Raw genomic sequence first — 20,398 nt, 5'->3', positions numbered from 1 at the left:
TGGGCATTGTAAGGATAATCATTCTTCTAGCAATTAGACAGGATAGACTTATTATCTATCAATGCTCCTATTATCTACATGAGATAGGTGACTATTCCTATAACATTCTTAGGTTTGACACACACAAAACCAAGATTAGAAGCTCTCTGTCAGCTACTGTTAGATTTTAAGATCACTCAGTACCTACATACTTTTCTTAGCTATTTTACAAAAATCCTGGAATAACTAGGATCAACTGAGTGGAATCCTCATTTTTTAGCTGGTATTTGCTGTCTAGACAGCATGGCAATAGACAGCTCTGAATGAACAAGCTGTCTCTTTCAAGTTAAGATGATTAGGGTGATCATTTGAATCAAGAATTTTTAACAGCCAACAATCACAAATTTTTTGAAAAAATTTTGTTTTCTTGGAGAAAAAAAATTTTTTTTTAAGATTTTTATTCATTTCTTTGACAGACAGAGATCACAAGTAGGCAGAGAGAGAGAGGAGGAAACAGGCTCCCTGGCGAGCAAAGAGCCCAGTGTGGGGCTCAATCCCAGGACCCCGGGATCATGACCTGAGCCGAAGGCAGGGGCTTTAACCCACTGAGTCACCCAGGCGCCCCTCTTGGAGCATGTTCTTAATGACCCGTTTTATTTCTGCAAATATTCTGCAAAGAATAACCATATATAAAGTAATCTTTTCCAAATAGAACTGATATGGGGCAACCTCAGGCAGCACTAAGTACCTGAAAATGCAAATTGAGATATGAAAAAGACTTTCTCTTTACTTAGCAACAGCCTAGAGAGGTCAAAATCTTTTATGGCGTCAATACCATCTCCATTACTGCATTTCTGTGAGGGAACTGGTGGGAAAAGAGGAACAAATAATTTATCATGTCTTCATGGATAAAGAAACTGAGGCACCAAGTTAGCCAATTTCTTGCCAGAGACCACAACGGTCCACCAATTGCAGAACTAAGACAGCAACATCTTACTGGTTAGCTTACAGGGTGGTTTTTCTAAATCTTTCTGCATTGCTGATATAATTGAGATTCCAAGTAATAATAGAAGATGGTCAGGGCAAAGAAATGGTAATGAGCCAGAGCTAGAACAGAAAATAGAGTCCAAATCTTCTAACTCTTTGTCCATTGATCCTGCCATTATGCTGCAGGACTAATTTGCCGAACTTCATCAAAAAGTGGCAACCGAATGCTATTAGAGACAAACTAGCGTGAGTTCAGTTAACTTTTCATTATAGTTGGACAGAAGAATTTGTATTTTGGCTTACCTATGGGAAAAAAACATCTCAAGTTGGAATTCTTTTTGCACATCATCATTTCTTCTGTTGCTTATATAAAAAGGGTCTTGGTTGACTGAAGCTCATTAGGTGTCAGAAAAAATACATTATAAGTTAGAAACAATCATCTTTGCTTAAAGAAGGTATGAATCAGCAAGCTGGAAACCTCAGTTTTTCAAAGTGTTGGCTAGTCCACTGTCTCAGTCTAAGGGGTAATGTGGGCCATTCTAAGCTCTGAGAATAGGCCAGGGAAGGAGAGAAAAAAATAGAAATGGGGGGAGGGGTGTCATCTTTTGTCCCACATTTTAAGGGATCTGCTGTTTAACCTTGTAAAACGGAGTGAATGAGAAGTCATAATTCAGAAGTCAAAAAACTTTTCACTAAATAAAAAAGATTCTAAGAGATGCAATACAGTGAGATGAATTCTCATTATATAAGCTGACACATGATCCTTTTCTCATATAACTTACATGAGGACATGGGCATTTTGCCCTGCTGGAAGGGATATAAAGCTCATATAGACTTCCTCAATGGTGAAACTCTTTATATAAATTAGAATGCCAGGAAGGTAGGGGCCAAAGAAAGAAACAAAGATCTTATTGCTTCATAATTCTTATTTTTTTTTTTTTCAGCAAATTAGCAGATAAAGAGACTTCTTTGGAGTTACTTAGTTTTTCTGGCTATCTCCCATGTATACAGGAGGTATACATGTTATTAAATATGTTTGGTCTTTTTCCTGTTAAAAACAAAGAAAAAAAGAAACATATTTAACGTAATATTTCTGGTTTTAAATAAGCTGACTTTTTTTAGAGTGCCACTTAGCTTCATGTGCATTATTATTTTTTTAACCTTTGTAAAAACCCAGAGAGGAGAATATTGTGTTACAGATGAGGAAGCAGAAGTTGAGTATCTTACCACACAGATTGTATTGTAGTTAGATCTGGGTTTAAAATCTAGTTCTTGGGTTGCCTGGGTGGCTCAGTTGGTTAAGCGTCTGCCTACAGCTCGGGTCATGATCCTGGGGCCCTGGGATCGAGCCCCACTTTGTGTTCCCTGTTCAGCAGGGAGTCTGCTTCTTCCTTTTCTGCTTGTGTTCTTTCTCTCTCTGTGTCAAATAAATATATAAATAAAATCTTTTTAAAAAACTAACAAAATATAGTTCTCCAAAACCACTTCCAATACCCTTTCCACTATGTTACAGAAGTCTATGCCAATATTTTTATTTTTACCTTTGAGGCAATTTCTAGATAAACCTTAGGTTACTTGATGACTTTTTGAGAACTGGATGTGGGAATATTTGTTTAGCATACCTATTTTTCTTTTATATCTCTTCACCAAAGTATAGACATTAGACATCAGATTGTAGCTCTTTTTGTTGCAAGAAAGTAGAAACGCACTTCCTCAAAAGTCTGGGCACCATATGCCTGTTCGTTTTGGGTCCACTAAGAGTACTACAAATGAACTTACTGGTTGTAGGCCGAGTCCTGAAGTGAGAACTATGAGTTGACTTGCTGTAAATAAAGGGTTTCCTCTACTTTGTAAAACAAGGTAGAGGACATTAATGAATAATCTGGGTTACAAACTTTTGATATTAGCATAGCCAAATGTTAGGTATTAGAGAGTCTTTAAAATGTTAGAGACAAACTGAGAGTTGCTGGAGGAAAGAGGAGTGGAGGGATAGGGTAGCTGGGTGATGGACACTGGGGAGGGTACATATGTAATGAGCACTGGGTATTATATAAGACTGATGAGGGGCGCCTGGGTGGCTCAGTGGGTTCAGCATCTGTCTTCAGCTCGGGTCATGATCTCAGGGTCCTGGGATGGAGCCCCGCATTAGGCTCCCTGCTCAGCAGGGAGTCTGCTTCCCCCTCTCTCTCTGCCTGCCTCTCTGCCTGCTTGTGATCTCCTTCTGTCTGTCTCAAATAAATAAATAAAATATTTTTTTAAAAAAGACTGATGAATCACAAACCTGTACCCCTGAAATAAAACATTATATGTTAATTCAATTAATTAACATACAATGTATAAATTTAAAAAATAAAATACATTTTTTAAAGAAATAAAATGTTAGAGAAAAAGCAAACAAGTACTATTTTCAATTTACTTACTCCCTAAAAGTTATAATTACTAGCATTTGCTACTACCACCAGTTCAAGCTGTTACACTAGACATAGACTCTGACTCAATCCCTACCTGTGGAATACTGTCTTAGTAAGTTGGTGATGAAATTATCAAAATCATTGATGATTAATTCCTATGGAATTACATTTAGAGAACTTCAGGTAAAGCCTCTTTCTTCTGTAACTAATCATTCAATGAAAATCTGAGTTTATTATACAGCAAGCTCAGTTTTAGGCACTATAGTGCCTTTTCCACAGTGAAAGATTGATACTGTTCAGTAGTGATTCAATAATGATTGAGTGAGTGAAAGAAACAGAAAAAGTAAAAAACATGGAATTTACCCAAAAGGTGCTAATCATCTAGTATACTGAAACATATCAAAGAAATTAACATATCAATGGAATTATTAAAAAAACACAAACTCTCCTTTATATTGCTATTTTTATCATGACACTAACCCTAAGGCCTCAGGGTGATTACTTTGGAGTTAATGGTATAAGATACTACAGGAATTTCTTTGAGATCTTTATCATGCACTAAACTGTTCCATTTATCAGGGGAGATAATATAGAGGAAAAAGTATGTGTTAGAAGATATCCTGTATTCATATCTTGGTTCCACTAACTTCAGCCAGGAGATCTTTAGTAAGTAAACTCTTAATGTCATGTTTTACTTATCTGAAAAAAAAAGGGCTTGTTTAGTATTTTCCTCAAAGGGCTATGGTGAGGATTAAGCAAGATGTTATGGGCGCCTGGGTGGCTCAGTGGGTTAAGCCTCTGCCTTTGGCTCAGGTCATGATCCCAGGGTCCTGGGATCGAGCCCTGCATCGGGCTCTCTGCTCAGCAGGGAGCCTGCTTCCTCCTCTCTCTCTGCCTGCCTCTCTGCCTACTTGTGATCTCTGTCTGTCACATAAATAAGCAAGATTTATAATGTTTATTATAGCACCCAGGATAACACTTTGCTGTTAGCTAGTACTCATTGCTTTTTTAAAGATTTTATTTATTTATTTGAGAGAGAGAGATAGCCAGAGAAAGCACGAGCAGACGTGAGGGACTGATGAACGGGGGCTTGATCCCATGTCCCTGGACCACAGCTTGAGCTGAAGGCAAGTGCTTAACTGACTGAGCCACCCAGGCACCCCACTAGTACTCAGTATTATCATTAACTGTATTTTTTTCTTTCTTTCAGATTTTAGAAAAATACTTTACAATCTAGACTTAATTAACCTTCCTATGACCTTGTTAAAGGGTCTGCTTCCATATGCTGCCTGCCAGATGGTCCACTTACAAATGAGAAACCTGTGTGCTTACCTGTGTTAAATTAGACCCTTGAAGGTCAACGCGGTGTAGTAAAGAATAGGGTTGGCATGACTGAAAATGTGCAAGTATGGAAACTCTAGGAAGCAGCTTTCTGTGAAGAGGTGTGGTGTAGGGAGACAAAGATAAGCCTGAATCAGACAGACCCAGCTTGACTCAGCTCCTCACACTGTACTTGGCCTCTTTGGATAATGTCTTCATTGTGTGCCTGAGGGAAATTACTTAAATTCTTTGGGCTGTTATATTCCTCATCTGTAAAGCTGGGAAAATAATATCTAGCTCACTGAGGTTTTTTTTTTTTTTTTTGTGATGACTGACTGCACAGAGTAAGAGCTCAGTAAATTCGCTGAGGGCTGTGAGTTAGGAAAGTTAGTTCTCTTTTTTTCTGTGGCTATCTTGGGGAAATGAGCAACAGCAGAGGTGGCAGGCAGGACAGCCCCCCAGCAATATGATGATGCACGTGATTTACACAAGTCTATCACAAATGGTTGTTCAGTGTGCAAGCTGGGCCAATAAAAGTAGAAATCTAGTCTGTGCCCTGTTCTCCAAGATGCTCAGAAAAGGTCTCTTTCTCGAATTTATACAAACGTGCTCCACTTTCTACTCACCTCCCCAGGGGCTCAGTGACTTCATATGGCCATGACCTGTCCCCAAAAGTTCCAGTGGAACCTGTCTCACCTGTCTCAGGTTGTCCTATACCATTCAGTTCTGCTGCAAAACTCTTTTTTTTTTTTAAGATTTTATTTATTTATTTGACATATAGAGATCACAAGTAGACAGAGAGGCAGGCAGAGAGAGAGGAGGAAGCAGGCTCCCTGCTGAGCAGAGAGCCCGATGCGGGGCTTGATCCCCTGGGATCATGACCTGAGCCAAAGGCAGAGGCTTTAACCCACTGAGCCACCCAGGCGCCCCTCTGCTGCAAAACTCTTAATCTCTCCAGAGTCCCGCTCCTTCAGGACTCTTCCTCAAGATGAGTGACAATTGCATAAACTAATTCTAGTTAAGGAATCCACAAGACCTTCCTTTAGTTATACTGGCCATTGGCATTTTAGCAGAGGTTTCCGGTGTTTCCACCCAAGGGAGCAAACACTGTGAGAGTTTGAAGTATCAAGGCGAAGGTCATGGAGAACAGTTTGAAACAGGGTCTTTTCAGCACAGCACATAGTAGCTGCCCTGACTGCCAGTGTACCAAAGGAGAGGTGGCATTGAATACAGACCAGGAAGGGGAAGCTGAGTACATTTAATGAACAAGCCTGCCTGTCTCACATCAGCCAGTCTATTTAAAGGGTCAATAAGAACTTTGGACCCTATACCAATACCTACCTCTGAAGGAAGAGAATGTGGGAGGGGCAGATTTTGCGGTATAGTGAAAAAAAAATTTGCCTTGAGTGTCATGAAACTTGGATTATAGTTCTGCCTCTGCCACTAGATAGCTTTGTGAGAGGCACCTGGCTGGCAGTGTCAGAAGAGCATGGGACTATCAATCTTAGGGTCATGAGTTTGAACCCAACATTGGGTGTAAAGATTATTTAAAAAAACACAAACACCCCACCCTTCAAAAAAACCCTTTAAAATAAATAAATAAATGTCCTCTCCTTTGGGGGAAAAATAGCTTTGTGGCTTTGGACAAGTATGGTGTGTGCTTAGACTTCAATGACGTCACCATGGACTGAGACTGCATTAGAGAACCTGTGAAATTTTTCTCAGGTTTAACCTTCTGTGTGGCTTTCCCCCCGACATTGTATCCTTATTCAGCCTGGGAGGAAAAGCAATGATGAGTTGTAGCTTCAACAGTATGACATTGAGGGGCACCTGGGTGGCTCAGTCGGTTAGGCGTCTGCCTTTGGCCTCAGGTCACGGTCCCAGGGTCCTGGGATCAAGCCCCAGGTCAGGCTGTCTGCTTGGTGGGAGTCTGCTTCTTCCTCTCCCTCTGGCTGTCCCCCAACTTGTGCTCTCTCACTTGCTCGCTTTCTCAAGTAAATAAAAATAAAGTTTAAAAAAAAAAAAAGAACTGTATATTGATAAGTCTGGTTTCTAGAGATTACATTAATGGTTAAGAGTGTGGATGCTGGGGCTCCTGGGTGGCTCAGTGGGTTAAGCCGCTGCCTTCGGCTCAGGTCATGATCTCAGGGTCCTGGGATCGAGTCCCGCATCGGGCTCTCTGCTCAGCAGGGAGCCTGCTTCCCTCTCTCTCTCTCTCTCTCTGCCTGCCTCTCTGTCTACTTGTGATCTCTGTGTGTCAAATAAATAAATAAAATCTTAAAAAAAAAAAAAGAGTGTGGATGCTGGAGTCCTTCATTCCTGAGTTTGGGTACTGAGTTAGCATGAATTACTTAAGCTCAATTTCCTCATCTGCAAAAGGGGAATGCTAATTCTTAGTCATAATGTTAGTGAGAGGATTAAGTGAGCTAATACATATTAAAGCACTTAGTGCTAGTAGGTCCTCAGTACTTACCTCTCTGGTTCTCTGTAATTTTTTTTTTTTTTTTTGGTCCAATCAGAGACTAGGACTAAATTATTTCCAAGGTGCTTTATTTCTGCCTTTAAGTCTCTATCTTTTTATTTGTAATAGAAATGTGTGTTTTAGTAATTTGGCCAGTTTTGAATTTAATAGCTCAGTTATTCCTCCCATGTGCACAGAGTAGTTTCCCAGAAAGATCTCTAAGTCTGAATTACTCCCATAGTGTGTAGGAGGATCACTGCTGGTGACTAGGATGTAAGAGGTGTACAGTTTCAATCAGAAACCCTCGCTCCTATACTTCTACTCTCGATAACATGAAAAACCACATCTCTAGGTATCTAGGTCCCAGGCCCCATGACAGTCCTCAAAGTCATCATTATTCCCATATTGATAAAGTGCAGCAGCCACTTGGATCCCAAGATACTTGTCTTACTTAGAAGGCCATTAATCACATTCACCTACAGGTGATAATTTGATTAAATGTGAATATACTGCATGCCACGGATTTCTAGCATCATGTTTCTTTTTTTTTTAAATTTAATTTATTTATTTGACAGAGATAGAAAGCACACAAGCAGGGGAGTGGCACAGAGAAAGGGAGAAGGAGAAGCAGACTTCCCACTGAGTAGGGAGCCTGATGTAGGGCTCCATCCCAGCACCCTGGGATTGTGACCTGAGCTGAAGGCAGACGCTTAACAACTGAACCACCGAGGTGCCCCTCTAGCATCGTGTTTTTTATTGATGAAGAGTTCAACACTGCTTTCAAGCCCACAGACTTGATCACAACAATTCTCCAATTCTGTAGTTGACAGTCTGCTTCTTGGATCACTCCTGGGATTAATTCCGTATCACTCAGCAGACGGAAAACCATACCAGTTACTTGAGAGGAGATAATTTAATATAAATAATTGTTAACTAGGTGGAAAGATGTTAACTAACTAACAGCAAGGGTAAAAAGAGAAGTTGAAAGACTCATGGTGTAGCAACTGCAGGAAGCAGCTAAAATCCCTCTGGCTAAGAGAACAAAAGAAAATGATTGGAATTATTAAAACTAGAGAATGGGACTTTATTAGCAATTCTTTATATTAAATTGCCTCTTCAAGTAATTGGTGTGGTTTCTGTCTCCTGACTGCTTTATGATTGATACAGTGGTTGTGCCAATATATACTCCCACCAGCAACATATGAAAGTTGAGATTGCTACATGTCCTTGAAAAAACTTGGTATTTTTCATCTTTTTCATTTTGAGTATTTTGCTGGGCTTCAAATGCTATATTGCATTGTGTGTTTTTTTCTTTCTTAAAATATTTTATTTATTTATTTGACAGAGATAGAGCACAAGTATGCAGAGTGGCAGGCAGAGGGAGTGGGAGAAGTGGGCTCACTGCTCAGCCAGGAGCCCCATGTAGAACTGGATCTCAGGACCCTGAGATCATGATCTGAGCTGAAGGCAGACGCTTAGCCGACCCAGCTACCCAGGCACCCTTGCATTATGGTTTCTAATTTGCATTTCTGTTTGGTAACGAAGTGAAGCACATCTCCATTTGTTTATTAGTTATTTTGATCTCCTCTTTTTGTAAATTATCTGTTCAAGTCTTTTGTCCATTTTTTTCTATTGGGTTGCTGCCTTTTTCTTATTGATGAGAGCTCTTTGTATATTTTGGACACGGGTTTGTGTCAGTATCATCCCAGCTCTCTGTCAATATGCCTAGGCAAAATAAATAAATAAATAAAATATGCCTAGGCAGCATTACTAGTACACGTGTTCTTCCTTTGATTAAATGTCCCTAGGGACTGAATTACCTCAACAAACATTAAGAGCAGTGGAGTGGAGGTACTATAACATTCTCTATCGTGATAAGATAGGAATATGTATTTCACTTATGTATTTATTTATTGATCCACAAATCTCTTTGAACATATGATTTTAAACCATTAATTATGTGCAAGGAACTATCCCAAGTATGTTAATTTGCTTCTTTCTGAAGTGTTAGAACTCTGCTTGGGAACTTTACACATATTGTCATTGTAACAAAATAAGAATCTTGCAGTAAGTTAAAAAAAAATCTTCAAGGACCCAGAACATTTTTGAAAACTGAACGACTCATAAGCACTAACTGTCTGAGGTCAGTGAATATCAATACTGAATACTGAAAAAGTCCTGTGCAGTTGTTAAAAATGTCTTCTAGATTTTATTGACTCCTGTTTTTATTCATTGATTCATTTACTCAAATCAAATATTTGTTAAGCATGTATTATGGAAGAACATTAAATGGAAACTAATTTCTTCATCTTTTCTTCCCCATACTCATTCTGGATGGTTTCAACCACTCCTATGGCTTCCCTTACCAACTATCTGTATGCTGATGACCCCTACATCTATTTCCACAATCTATTCATCAGGCTCAAATAACCAACTATCTGATAAGTATTGTTGCTTGGATGTCTCAAGTCACTTGTCATACAACATTTTCTTTTCTTTCTTTTTAAAGATGTATTTATTTACTTTAGAGGGAGAGAGCATGTGTAGGTGCATGTGTGAGTCGCGGGAGGGGCTGAGAGAGGGAATCCCCCAAACAAACTCCCTGCAGAGCACTGAGCCTGATGTGGGACTGGATCCCATGACACATGAGATCATGACCCAAGCCAAAGCCAGAGGTGGGCACTCAACTGACTGAGCCACCCAGGCACCCCTGTCATACATACTTAACTCATCATCTTCCCCAATAAATGCTTTCTCTGTTTTCTCTGTCAGTGTATGGCACCAGCATTTACCCAAGTTGTCCGAGTAAGACAGAGCTCTCCTTCATTTTTCCCACCCCTAAATATCCTATCAATGACCAATACCTTTTATTTTTTTTTTTGGGGGGGGGGTTAAAAATTATTTATTTATTTATTTGACAGACAGAGATCACAAGTAGGCAGAGAGGCAGGCAGAGAGAGGGGGGGAGCAGGCTCCCCGCTGAGCAGAAAGCCCCATGTAGGGCTTGATCCCAGAACCCCGAGATCATGACCTGAGGCAAAGGCAGAGACTTTAACCCACTGAGCCACCCAGGCGCCCTACCAATACCTTTTAATTCAACTTCTTATATACAATCTCTCTCAAAGTAGTCTGTTTTTCCCATGACCAATACTATAAACCGTATTGTTGGCATTTCTTGCCTAGATCTCCTAATTTATTTTCTTGCCTCTAGTCTCTCTGGTCTCCAATCTATTCTCTAATCTCTCCCATTTCTAAAATTCTTCAAGACTTAACTTATATTCTTTGGATAAAGTCCAAATTCCCTAATATGGTTTATAAGATGCTATGCAACTGGTTCCTGATGCCTCTCTGGTATCATATCTTACTAGTCTCCATCTGGCATGTACTCCCACTAATCTGTCAGATCTCACCAAAGGAATCCCCTGAGATCCCTTCCCACATTCTCAAAAAATAAGTAAAATGCCCTTCTACAATACTCTCCTATTTCCCTTACCTCTTATTATGGTAAGTTTTTGAGGCCAGATTCTTTTGTCTGTTTGCTTCTTTGTTAGCTGTGGTAACCAAACCAACAAATCACCTTATTTATTGAAATAATGAATAAATTTCTTGGAACTCAGGGATAGCCATTATTGTAGTTAGAATACTGTACTACAATAAGCTCTCTTATTAAATTCAAGAAATGTTTCAGATTCTTTAATGTAAGGAGATATTTGGGCACAAGTATTACAACTAACACACTTGGCATTTTGTATAAGCTGAAGTCCATCTTATTTATTGAGATACTTTTAGTGAGCTATTGTTTGTGATGACCGTGCGTTAAAATTTATTTGCCAGGGTGGAACAAAGATTGCCAATTACAATCCTAAAGAATGCACTCCGGAAATGATTAACTAGGGTTTTACTTTGCAAAGTTAGCTTGCTTACTATTAACCTATATGTAAAATTTGATTTAACAAGATTCTTTTCATTTCCCAGGCCTGTTTTTGGGAAAAGGACCCATGTTTGCAAAAAGGAAATTGTCTATATCTATATTTTTTCATCTTCCAAAACACAAAATTGATAAGAAAGCAGCAAAGGCCTATTTTTAGAAGAACCATCAGAGCTTTACAATCTTTTTCAAATCATCGTAAATGAGTTCTATATTATGGGAATTTAATAATAATTATAAAATATCATGGATAATAACCCAAATAGCTCAGGATTCTGAATTAGCACCCATTTACATGCTATCGTAGGTTTATAATCTAGTGGTATTATGTGAAAATTTCCTCTTCTTAATAAGGATCATATTTTGATTGAATAGCCAATAGAACCAATTGCTTCAGGGCCTTAAAGTAGTAACATCTATAGGTGCTATAAATCTTGCTTAAATTTTAACAAGTCTATTAAATGAGTTATTCTCTCTGATGCTGGAAAAGCCAAGGAACCCTGTTTCAACCTAATCTGTACATCTTAGCAGAGCAAGGCATGAAGGGAGGCCTGCAATGTCTTCTTATAATTTTCTGAGATTAAAATTTTCTTCATACTCTGGCAATGAACTAGTTAAAAACTATTTAAATAGAATTGTAACCTACTACATAATGATAGCACAAAAAAACTACCATTTCTTCATATGTCTTCTTACTAATTTTGTTGGGTGATTAATTATGTTGGCAGTGTTTTAAATTTATGTTATATTGAGACTCCAAGATAACTCAAGGGATCTTTCTGCAATTCTTTTGAATGATCTATAAATGTTGGACTGCAAAGTTATGGGAAGAATTGATCCTATTTCAAGGTTAGGATGAACATTTTAGAAAAAGTAATACATGATGCAAAAAATGTGAATTTTGGGAAGTTTCTCCTAACACATATTGCCCAACATATAAGAGGGATTCAGTATATTTTTCTTGACTGACTGATCAAATGAGTGAATTATCCTCCTGTGGGTCTTGTCCCCTCCTCTTATCCCAACTCACAATTAATTGTAATTATTTTCTGAGTCTCTACCCACATTTTAGATAATTTTGCTCCCAAGTTTTGGCAGCTGGAATGGCTTAAGTGCCTAATTAAGAATGATTTGTTAATAATTATTATCTCTTTGAATAATTTTCTTCCCCCTTTTACTCTTTTAAGCTGTTTTTACATTTTCCAAGTCTCATGCTGCTTTTTATTTCTTAAGCTAGCTTTTAATAAATAAAAGAGAACAAAGCCCTTTTTCTCTCCGCCTTTTCATAAATGTGACCCTTTCTGTCATTCTTTCCTTGATCCTTTCCAAATCAGCAGTGGTTGCCATAAGTGACGGCTGAGAGACAAGATGCCAAGTGCAATGGCTAAATTTAAAGAGCAGTATTCGCACCTGTTGTTAACTGGCAATGACCAGCCTCACGCCCACAGCTTCTTCCACCTTCTGCCTCCTACCAAGTGCAACCCACAGCCCAGAGTCTTTATGCGTTCACGTATAAGTAAGTACTGATAAAGACTATTTCCATGTATCAAAAGGACAATGAATATAGCAGTTGACACTAAATTTATTTAGTTTCAGAGGAGCTGAAATTTGGGCAACACTCAGCATAATATAAAGACAAATCTGACCTTGAAGTAGGTAGACTAATGTGGCTAGGTTTTAACAAATTTTTTGAAGACTTTAAATGGACTATCTCACCCCAGAATTTTTTTTTAAAGATTTTATTTATTTATTTGACAGAGATTACAAGTAGGCAGAGAGGCAGGCAGAGAGAGAGGGGGAAGCAGGCTTCCTGTGGAGCAGAGCCTGATGTGAGGCACGATCCCAGGACCCTGGGACCATGACCTGAGCTGAAGGCAGAGGCTTTAACCCACTGAGCCACTCAAGCACCCCATCGCCCCAGGATTATCTTGTTAGACCTGTCATACTTTGTGTAAGTATTTTGGTATTAAGTATTAGCATTGGTAGAAAGTATTAGCATTGGTAGGGTCCTATAAATTTAAATGTTGTATGAAAGAGGCAATCCTAGGAGTCCTTATCATAATCTAAAGAGTTAGCTTAAATTAGTTTGCCAGATTGGCAACACTAACTTGGAAGAGTTCTGTAAGAGAAATATAGTAACATAAATAATTTTGATACAGATTATACTTAGAAGATGAGAGAGGGGACTGTGGCCCAGCCAACAAGATTAGTCTATTCAAATAGGTATGATAACCAAGGGAGTGTGGCCAACCTCATTGTCAGATCAGCTCACATCAAGTGCCAAAGTACTTTGATGCAAAGTCAAACAATAAATTATGAGAATTTAGTTTTACTTGGACATTTACTCTCACAGGAGGCAAAGCTGGTCTTCCAAAGAGTAGAACAGGTAAGTGGCAGTGGGAGCAGACAGAGTTGAAGGTTGAAAGGTTGGGGCATATTCAGGGTATAGGGAGTAAATACCTGGAGATTGCTGAGAGAGGAGAGCACTTTAGCAATTTGGCATTTTGTTCTGATTCAGTCTTGTCAGAGAATGTTCTTATGATTTTTTGGCACCTTTGGGTACTCTGGAATGGTGTTCAGTTCCTTCAGAATATGGGCTGAATTCCTATGGTCGTGCGATTTATTTGAGTGCAAAATTAGTGTTCCGTACCTTTGAATTACTTCAGATAGAGGCAAACGGCATCCTGACTCCAAAGGTCTAGTAAATAGCAAAGGCTCTAGAAAGCCACAACCAATGCAACACAAAAACGACAGCATTAATGTTTACTGCCAACCTCTCAGATCTTAAGAAATGTGAACAAAGACGGTCTTATTTGAACAAGGCCTGCCCTCCTCAACTGAGTGTTTTCCTGGTGTTCTGCTCTTGATAGAAGAAAACTTGCAGATAAGAAAGAATGTTTGATTAGAGGGTCTCTGAGTTTCAAAATGTGTATAGAGCCAGTCATTCTTTGGAGGTTGGGGCATGAGACTCCTGGCACACAAAAATCTCAAGAGGTCATATGTAAGTACATTTATGTAAATGATGTATGTAAAGTATGTACACAATCCAGTGTAAGGTTGCAAGTCTACATTAGAGTAAGTGGGGTGGGAGTATTAGGGGAAGAAAAGGAGAGAAATAAAAATGAGGAAGGAAAAAAATGTGTGTTTAATGAAGTGAGACTAGATGTGGATATAGACAGGAAGGGATATGTGACGGGGTTTATGAGGAGTTTGGCTACACTTACTAGAAATATTTCTGGTCTAGAGAAGTTGAGAAAAAACATAAAATATTACAGAAACAGAGAAGTCATGGGTAAGTGAGTGGTAGTGATGGCGAGATGCCTGCAAATAGGTAGGGGCAGAGAAATGGGAAATGATACCTGGGAAGATAGTGAATCCCAAATAGCCAGAAAACAGAGGCTGTGATTTATGAGATGATAAATATTTGAGGGTAAACCCTTTCCTCTTGCTCTCTTTCTTCATATACTTTTTTCCTGTTCTTTAAGAATTGCTGATTTCACTTGCATAGTAATTCACACCATCTATGAACCATGAAACACAGCCCCCAGATGTCTAAGCAGATCCCTGTTATGGTTTTTTTTCCCATGTCAATGAACTGTGTGCATCACCTATCCTGGCTATTCTGGAATGCTTTTAGGCAAATACTCCATTGAGTTGAGTCATAATTGGGAGCTGACTTCTGTGTACATTTTAGTAGGAAGCCTAGTTAGGGTTTCATGCTCCAGGAAATCTGTTCTGATTAGTTTTAGCTAAAAAAAGATCAACCTGTTTTAAGTATTGGCACAGAAAACAACTCTGTGGCCATGTAGATTTTAGTGACCATGTTTTTATAATGATAAAAATAACATGCAGATGGGAATATGTTAAACCATTCTAAAGGGTAGCTACTTCTCAAAAGTCTCCAGAGCTAACATGTTTCTTGTTTATTTTTCCAAGTCACTATGTAACTGAAATAACATATATAACATATAAAAGTATACATAAGTAACTTATATATATATAAGTTAAAAAGGCTCATCTGCACTAGATTATTAGTTTTTTTAAAATTATGTACTTATTTACTTATTTATCAGAGAGAGAGAGCTCACAAGGAGAGGGAGTGGCAGGCAGAGGTAGAGCAAGGGATCATATTCGGGACTTAATCCCAGGACCCTGGGATCACAACCGGAGCTGACGGCAGATGGTTACCTGACTGAGCCATCCGGCTGTCCCATATTATTACTTTTTTAAAGTATAGATGGAATAATTCATTTTGTTAATGGTTGAATAATATTCTGTTATAGGGTTACTCTCTCTCTCTCTTTTTTTAAAGATTTTATTTATTTATTTGACAGAGATCATAAGTAGGTAGAGAGACAGGCAGAGAGAGAGGAAGAGAAGCATGTTCCCTGCTGAGTAGAGAGCTCGATGTGGGGCTCCATCCCAGGACCCTGGGATCATGACCTGAGCCGAAGGCAGAGGCTTTAACCCACTGAGCCACCCAGGGTCCCCTAGGGTTAGTCTCTTATTAACGAATTCCTATTGGAAAACATTTAGGTTTTCTTTAATTTTTTATTCTCAAAAGTTAATGCCGTTTTTAATTTTTTTGTGGTCACTTTGCCATCTTTTAAAAAAGTATTGTCTCTAGAGTGATCAGCACAGTGCCTGGCATAAGTTACTCAATAAATATTAATTCCCTTTCCCTTCATATGTAATTTATTATTTTTTAGGAATGAGGATACTTTCTGTTAAACTATCCACACTTTCTTATTATGGGGCCTGGCCAACCAACTGATGTGAGATACCTCCTTAGCTGCTATGGAAAAGATTTTCTAGTTAAGGAGGTAATTGACATTTGTATAGTTTCTAGCCCTGGATTATTAGAACTCAATTTGGTCAGTGGAACCTCAGATTACACAGCTTACCTGTGGTGCATCAGTGGTTTTATCTTGGTAGACAAAAGATGACACTCTTAGTAACTAAGAAGGAAGCTTTTGGTAATCCTCTAGTTTCAGGTTTATGCCGTTAAAAAAAATCTTTTTATTGTGGTTCTTTTGCAAATATATAGGACTAAATCTCAGAACTTCAGGATGCATGTCTAATTTCTGTATTTGGAAAAATAGGAGAAAGACAATTCCTGTAGAACTTCTTGAAGAATAAGTTGGAGATGGATAGACAATCCTGATTCCTAGGCAGGTATGGCAAAAGAAACAGAAAATAAAACAAAAGTAAAATTCCTGGCAATCCTAGTAAGAAGGAGGAAATGGCACAGCATTGGTAGATACATAACATGCAGATGTGATAAATATAGATGGGCAGAAAATGATTGTAAGTGAAGTTGTTCCAGGAATGTCACAGATTTCAGCTAAGGGGGGATTAGTGTGTGCAGCTGTTGAATGTGGGGGAGCTCATCTCATTCTTGAGCTCTCAGGTTCCACTTGTTGGGCAATAAATGCCATTTGGGTGAGTGGTGTGATAGTCTCACCTGGAGAAGCCAATCATTTTAATGTTCTGGGGTGGGGTGGAAGGATTAAACAAACCAAAAGCCCCACTTCATTATTTAGCAATTCTTGGCCAAGCAAATACCATTTCAGCTAAACTTTAAAAAATATTATTAGAATAAGTGATAAAATAAAATTGTATGTGGTGTATTTTGGTTTCAACTTGATTGCCTAAGGCTACACTACTAAAGATGTTTTCCAGAATTTACAGTAATACTTTTTTAAAAAAGATTTTTATTTATTTGACAGAGAGAGAGAGAGAGAGAGAGAGATATCACAAGTAGGCAGAGAGGCAAGCAGAGAGAGAGAAGGGGAAGCAGCCTCCCTGCCCAGCAGAGAGCCTGATGCATGGCTCGATCCCAGGCAGAGAGCCTGATGCGGGGCTCCATCCCAGGACCCTGAGATCGTGACCTGAGCAAAGGCAGAGGCTTAACCCACTGAACCACCCAGGCGCCCCGAGTAACACTTAAAAAAAAAAAAAAAGATTTTATTTATCTGAGAGAGAGCACGAGCAGGGGTGGGGAGGGGCAGAGGGTGAGGGAGAAGCAGATCCCCATGCAGGCTCTCTGGGCTCAAGATCATGACCTGAGCAGAAGGCAGATGCTTAACGTACTGAGCCACCTGGGCGCCCCTAGAGTAATACTTTCAGCTGCTTACCAAACTGTTTTCCTGCTTCACATTTTAAAAGAAGGTGTGAGGACTAACCAGCCTACAATAACAGACAGCAAGGAAATCCTCTTCTAAGAAAATACTTCTTTCACAGTCTTTAATAAGCTTTCTTTATGATCTTGTTTCTTGGGGAAAGAAGTATTTTTCAAGAGAAAGCAATCAAGAATTATTCCAAAGTGTATCCTATTGGGTAGTTTATTTAAATTATGAAAATTCATTAAAATAACCTTTACATGACTTTTATTGCATTACCAACATGTTCTGTTTTCATAGTTTAATAAGTGCACACAGGGTCAAAGATAGTAAGAAAATGATTATTCCTTCTGGAGAATGTAAGAGTATCAGTCTAAAAGGCGCTGTAAAAATGAATTGACTATTTTTTTTTAATATTTTATTTATTTATTTGACACAGAGAGAGAGAGAGATCACAAGTAGGCAGAGCAGCAGGCAGAGAGAGAGGGGGAAGCAGGCTCCCCGCGGAGCAGAGAGCCCGATGCGGGGCTCGATCCCAGGACCCCAAGACCATGACCTGAGCCGAAGGCAGCGGCTTAACCCACTGAGCCACTCAGGCACCCCATGAATTGACTATTTGAAATGTATATAGGTCTGTTAATTCACCCTGAAGGCTTGTACTCATTCTGGGACTTTGATATCATAAGCATTCTACCCCTCCTATATTATGCTACATAGCACGGTCATTAGATCACCCTTTGACGTAAGGTTAATTTCAGCATGTCCAAATACCATCAGTTATGAATGATAACTCTGGGCGTGTCACTGAGAGTTCTAGCATCCCTCGTTTAATGATTACTAATTTGGTACATATTTTGCCAACTTAGAACACTCACAAAGTACAAAGCTTAGCACAAATATCTGTTTCCCCAGTTACCCTTATCATCGCTTTATCCTTGGTGAAGATTAGCCAAATCGAATATGCCATCTCTAGTGCTGCTATTCTGAGGGGCTCGGGTGCCAATTACCGGTTCCTTAGAATTTGCCCGTAATTGACTATGTCCCACAATAGGTAACTCTGGAAGTGACAGGCAGCCTCAAGTGTGGTTCTCCCGCCTGTCGATTGGGCCTTGCAGGAAGCTCCGCCTCACCAACTCAGCCAAGGGCGGCAGTTGGTCCGGCGACGGTGAGTGGCGGGCCTTAGCTCCGCCCCGGCCGTCCGCTGCGCTGCCTGGGTCGGCGCCGTTTCCAGTTGAGAGATGGCGGCCGCCGCAGGTAGATCGCTCCTGCTGCTCCTCTCCTCCCGGGGCGGCGGCGGGGGCGCCGGCGGCTGCGGAGCGCTGACTGCCGGCTGTTTCCCCGGGCTGGGCGTCAGCCGCCACCGGCAGCAGCAGCACCACCGGACGGTGAGCGAGCGCGCCCGGCGGCTCCGGGGAGGGCGGGGCGGCGCTGGCGTGTGGGAGCCGCCGGCGGGCAGGCCGCCGGGGCAGCGGCGAGTTACCTCAACTCGCGGCCGCTCCCGAGCTTGCCGGGCACCGAGGAGCCGCCGTGCCCTTCAGGCGCCTGCGGCGGCGACCAGGAAGGGAGGGAGGGCGGAGGAAGCCGAGTGGAGGAGGAGGAGGGGCGATGGCGGGGATGTTCCCGCAGGACCCGGGGCACCAGGGCGGGGAAGGGACGGGACTTGAACCTCTCACTGGCGACTTCGCCCCCGATCTCGGTCCCTCCCTCCGTTTTTTTTTAAAGAGCTCTGCCCCATCGCTCGCGTACCGAGCCCCGTGCAAGTTGTCCCCTTTCCCTCCTCCTCCGGGCGGGTTGGGGTGTCCTGAGTTGCCGCGGCTGCCTGGTGTATGTGTCAGGAGAGTGGCAGTGCCATGCTTCTGGGAACTGCCTCCGGAGAGCAGCCCAGGACCCCAGCGGGGCCGCTCCCTCGTCCTCTCTGGGCCCTTTGGGAACGGCCAAGAAGGATAATCAAACTTTATCCCCCTCCGTGACTTCCTGCGTGTGTGGGCATGGGGAACAGCCCCTTCGCGATGGATGCTGCATTGCTTCAGGAGGCAAGCTCCATCCCTTCAGGTCCTTAAAGGTCTTCGGTGGTCCTTTCAGAGGGCTGGTTTTACCAGCTCGTTCACGCGTGCCTGAAGAAGGAAGGGTGGGCAGCAGGCAGAGGGGAAGTGGATATGGCAAGTTGTTCGCAGAGGCAGGGATCTGGTAGTTGAATTAACCAGTTATTGCTGGATTTCATTGGCTGGCAAGGAAGGAGAGTTTCTGTTTGAACAGCCTCGAGATGTATTGGTGAGTGATTGTGAATTCTTTTTTCATTTGCAAGAGATCAACTTGGCATGGAGTTCTTGACCTAACAAGTCAGCGGGTTCTCTTTCCTTGGACTTTCTAGACCCATTTGTGGGTTGGTCTCTGGCCAACTGTGAGTGAACGAGTGTAGATTTTATTTCCTAGGGCTAACTTGTATAGTGTGGGAATGAGAGAATCCCTGCAGACGGCCTGATAGAAGGAACTAGTACCTTCAGATCTCAACAAATACATCCACCTGTCCTATTCTGATCACATAGCTCTTGAGAGGAAGCTGAACTGGAGGTTTTCAGAGAGGACACCCCAAGACTGATGACAGCATGAAACCGGGTGTCTGCAAGAGCTATGAAAAGAACTAATGGTCTGTAAATGCAAGATGATACTGTTATTATTAGTCACACGTATGGATCCTATCCTCATTCTTGTGAAGAAAATTTGTACTTCATATTTGGCATACTGACATATTGCTTTGCTGAAGCTTTTGGGTGAGAGCCGAGCTTTTCCACAGTTCAGTTTAGATTTGCATGTTTCATAGCCTCCATTTATGTGTTTTGTTTTCCTGAAAACATAAAGCCATCCAGAAATCTGATGGCATTCCCCTCTCCCTCAAACTATTTAAAGGCTTCCCAAGTTGTCTTTATCCCTGTATTTTGCTAATACGTCTTTTGACTTTGCACAGTTTGTTTTTAAGGCTATTTGGGTGTGGTATTCATTTAACATTTTTAAATTTATGCCTTGTATATTTTCCACTATGCGAATCTGTCAGGCTATGAGTGTCTTCCTTGTGTGGGTACTTTATGAAAGTGTTCTTCTGTGCTATTCTGGGGTGGGGAAAAGTGATGTGCTGAATTTGTAACTGAAAGCACAGTTGAAGTGAAGTGTTATTTCTGAAGGGCTGAAGTGT

The 20,398-nt window shown here is 40.7% G+C and overlaps 1 protein-coding gene and 1 long non-coding RNA gene across 3 annotated transcripts in view; one reads left to right on the top strand and one right to left on the bottom strand.

Annotated features, from left to right (window-relative positions):
* Positions 1–18,438, bottom strand: part of LOC116856988 — a 54,112-nt gene extending 35,674 nt beyond the window's left edge. The window contains exon 1 of the long non-coding RNA XR_004380664.1: positions 18,125–18,438. This is a non-coding gene — a long non-coding RNA (uncharacterized LOC116856988). The remainder of the gene's footprint in view (positions 1–18,124) is intronic.
* The window catches only part of MCU (mitochondrial calcium uniporter), a 199,506-nt gene continuing 197,538 nt past the window's right edge, over positions 18,431–20,398 (top strand). The window contains exon 1 of one of the 2 annotated variants that reach the window (XM_032840720.1): positions 18,431–18,593. In XM_032840720.1, the coding sequence (XP_032696611.1) occupies positions 18,447–18,593 (147 nt within the window). In that variant the 5' untranslated portion in view covers positions 18,431–18,446. Of the gene's footprint in view, positions 18,594–19,836; positions 19,856–20,398 lie in introns of those variants that run through there. The other variant, XM_032840730.1, reaches the window with a different exon arrangement.

The sequence above is a fragment of the Lontra canadensis genome, unplaced genomic scaffold (assembly GCF_010015895.1).
Source record: "Lontra canadensis isolate GAN:19392208 unplaced genomic scaffold, GSC_riverotter_1.0 scaffold3, whole genome shotgun sequence".
NCBI lineage: Eukaryota > Metazoa > Chordata > Mammalia > Carnivora > Mustelidae > Lontra > Lontra canadensis.
This window is presented reverse-complemented; position numbering and strand designations above follow the sequence as displayed.